Raw genomic sequence first — 3,654 nt, 5'->3', positions numbered from 1 at the left:
TCCAGACAAGCCATTGATAAGCCGTTCTGGCAAAAGCCACGGCTTCTTTTCAGGGGCGAGATGAGACAATTTACTGTCTTCACTCCCCTGAGTGGTACCCACTGAAGCAGGGGTACCACAAGAACTTTTCTTACGATGGCTTACGCCATCGTCGTCACCTTGCACAGAAACACGTGCAGGGGACCGTATGGGAGATCGTACGGGCGATGAGGGATCATCCTCATCGTCGGATCCGAATAGACTGTTTACTCGTGTATCAGAATGAGCCCTATCATTCGAAGGCTCATAGTCAGCCGCCTGACGTATATCAGGCGACTGTTCCATTCTCCCCGAGTCGGCCACTACATCCGACTCGCATTCGTAGTCGACCTCCAACGAGGGGTCGTATTCACGTGGTGAATCACTACGTGCACTCGCAACATCTAGTGTTGTGCGAGTGGAAGACACTACGGCAGACGTTCCGTCTGCCGCAAGAGAAAACAGTGCGTTACCCCGCATGAGTTGATTCTTCATGCGATGGAATTTACAATGATGGATCTGACCAATCAACATCGTTTTAAAATTAAGTGGTCACATGACGACCACTCCATCCAATGACACGCAGAGTGATTGTCGTTTAAGGGAGGGGTGATGTAACGGGGTGTTTCGTTACATTAAATTAACACTTAAAGGTTGTTAATTAATGTATTATCTAAAAGGTAGATAATATTTGGAGGATATTACTTTATATAGTAATATTCAGAATTCTTATACATAAATAGGTATATACCATTTATACCTATTTATTTCGCAGACTAATCAGCTGTAGGAGTAATCAAAGAGAGAGTTACAGATAAGATAGATATAAAAATTTATTTAGATGTTAAGTATTAGATTATAATTAAGTTAGCATTTTCAAAGATGAAACAAGAGACACTTAATTATATTTAATACAGTTTTCATTATACCCTCTTATAGCTAGTTGCCTTAAGAGAAGTCTTCATCTCCACTCGCAACTGAAGCAGTGCGAAGTGGACTTGTACTGAAGCAGTACAAGTCGTAGTGTCTCGTTACAACTGAAGTCATATACGATCATCTAGACTAAGTAGAAAAATATTATGAAAAAGACTTGAAACTATGAGACCTTTTGTTTGCTGGTCTGGTCATAATCCCCCTTGTGGTGCATTGTTAAAGCTGAGATATGATTAATTTTAGGCTACACCCTGCTACCGATTTATTGACTTATTTTATGCTCGCGTCACCACTATCTTAAATACAGTGTGCTACTTGGACGCGAGACCTCATCCGCTCATTTAAAATTAGAAGCCCCGCTTGTTATATACTCATTAAAGCCCGATCCTTTTAAATTATTACGCAATTCCAATTATCGCCAGAAAATGAATATTCTCTGTGCGCAATGAAATGAGATGCCACGGCGTATGAGTTGCAGGAATTCGTCGACAGAAATTTGCTAATTTGGCATAGAGCGTGGGAGCTTTTGCTTGTGTTTGTAAAACGTGCAATTGCCACTGTTTCGTGAGAGCAAATTCAACGGCAAAACCAGCCATCAGTCCAGCAAGAAAATGCAATATATTGTAAAAACCTTCATCCTTGAACCATTAGCCTCGTGAGCCGCAACTTTTAGAAATAGTCATTTGTCTCACGAAGTGCTTCTAACGGCTGATGGCTACATCTAAGTTGTGCACTGTATCTTTTGCAATATCTTCGACGCAACAAGAAGAGAAAGCTATGAACGAGGCAACTTCCGAGCCGGCAAATTCCGATTCGTCATAGAGTTTTTGTTTAGGCAGCGTATTCGAGGCAATAGCGGCACGTAGCGTCTCAATATCGGTGGAAGAATCGCCATAGAGATGAGAAGCCATCGTTTGGCTCAAGACAAGGCTTATAATACGCTACAGTGGCATAAAGTCTGAGCTGACGCCTTTGATTGACACGAGATATATTTTTTGAAACGAACTGTAGGCGGGCACGTCGTAATGCGGCCACGCTCTACTTAGGCACACACCCTAGCACAGCAAGGAAGCGGTTAAACCTGCTTCTCTTGCGTGCAGTGAGGCAGTTGTGGTGGGCGCGTTAGCGACCTCACCCAACACACTAAGAACTCTGATCAAGTGTCGTCACGGGAGCGGTAATGCGTCTCCTCGTGCGCACTTACCAAGTAGGATAAAGTTTTCAGACTGATTTATATTTAATATAATAGTCTGAAAACAGAATTAAATACAAATACCTATTTTTACCAATAAAAATGTTATCTCTATAGATATCATTTAATATGTATTGCGAGCGTATCTTTATAGATACCTCGCGTAACGGATGACGCTAGCCGTCATCACGGATGACGCTAGGCGTCATCCCTCCTAATGTGAATGCACCGGTTGGTCACAAATGTGCACACCACCCGAGTGCTGGGTCGAATTGCTATTATTTAGTAATTGACCATCCCCTTAAGTACACCAAATGTACTTAACGGGGACTGTGTATCATTAGGGCAACTTTAGCCCGTTACACCATCCCCCTCTTTAAGAACGATTTTACTTTTTAATTCGACAAAGAGGAGAGAGGAACTGCGAGCAGCTTTAGCGCGTCGCTAGTTCACTCGATCACTCTCGCGCACGTGATTCTATACACGGCGCCCAAGATGCCACCTAAAAGGGGCCACGTTGGTGGGTTTTTTTGAAGATTTTATACGAGCTGTCACTTGGCTCAGGCGTCGCTATTTGTCCGGTCGTGTGTATTGCCTAGTCGGTTCGTTATCAATTTTTATTTCATATTACTTTTTAGATCAATTAGTGTATTTATTAGTTAGTAATTAAATTAATCATGATATGTTAAAATATTTTATATTTACTAATATAGGTTGTCACCCCTAAAATACCATTTTTTCTCATTTTTATGGTAGCTCTATCTGATTCTGCGTTTCTTATCCAACAAAAAGCGGCGATATCACTGAAATGGCTACAGGAATATAAAAATATGTCTATAGACGTGGAGCCATCTCCGCGCACGGCGGTGCCGGAGTAAATGGCTTCCTTGGCGGAATGAGATCCGATGGGGCTGGTAGCGGATCGGGTTTGTCGCTTTCCTTTTGCACCGTCATTTCCTGGATCTTTCCTACACACGGCGCCCATAGTGCGGGTCACACTTTGAAATTTTTTCAATCGCGCCTGTCTGCACGGGTTCAGACGCGTTGACGAGCGAGCTAGCGATAATGTCAGTCAGACGCTCGCGTCCAGCCATGTCCAAAGCTTTATTGTAAAAGATGCCAACTTGCGAATAATTGTCGTCATCGTAGGTGGTATACTTGTCCACAGTTGCGTGGTCACCCTCATAAGTGCGAAAGCGGAGTGTTCTATTTTCTTGTGGGCCTTTCTTGCTATGCGGAAAATAATTGCTTGTTCCATGCATGTTGCCATTCATAGTCATCAAGCCATCTCGCTGGTAGGTCTGTGGTTCAAACAAAGGACGATGAACTGGAAGCTGATTATAATGCACACCCAGTCGGTAGCATTGCGTATCTTGATACGAAAAGAAACGACCTTGTAGCATCTTATCAGGCGATGGCTCAATACCAGGAACTATATGTGTAACGGGGCACTGCGACTTTTACTGTTTCAGTACAAGGCCGCTTCACACTGCTTCAGATGTGAGTGGTGC

General features: G+C 43.1%; 2 protein-coding genes across 2 annotated transcripts; both read right to left on the bottom strand.

Moving 5' to 3' along the window:
• Window positions 1–1,349: 1,349 nt before the first annotated feature.
• On the bottom strand, window positions 1,350–1,547 carry CCR75_008286 (uncharacterized protein; the record flags this gene model as incomplete). The annotated part of the gene is made up of 1 exon (XM_067966340.1): window positions 1,350–1,547. The coding sequence occupies one exon, from the start codon at window positions 1,545–1,547 to the stop codon at window positions 1,350–1,352; it is 198 nt and encodes a 65-aa protein (XP_067816119.1).
• Window positions 1,548–1,652: 105 nt separating this feature from the next.
• Window positions 1,653–1,862, bottom strand: CCR75_008285 (uncharacterized protein; the record flags this gene model as incomplete). Its single annotated transcript, XM_067966339.1, has 1 exon — window positions 1,653–1,862. The coding sequence occupies one exon, from the start codon at window positions 1,860–1,862 to the stop codon at window positions 1,653–1,655; it is 210 nt and encodes a 69-aa protein (XP_067816118.1).
• Window positions 1,863–3,654: the final 1,792 nt, after the last annotated feature.

Source organism: Bremia lactucae, linkage group LG7 (genome assembly GCF_004359215.1).
Source record: "Bremia lactucae strain SF5 linkage group LG7, whole genome shotgun sequence".
Classification (NCBI taxonomy): Eukaryota; Oomycota; class Peronosporomycetes; order Peronosporales; family Peronosporaceae; genus Bremia; species Bremia lactucae.
Note: the sequence above shows the minus strand (reverse complement) of the source record. Positions and strands in the feature narration are given on the sequence as shown.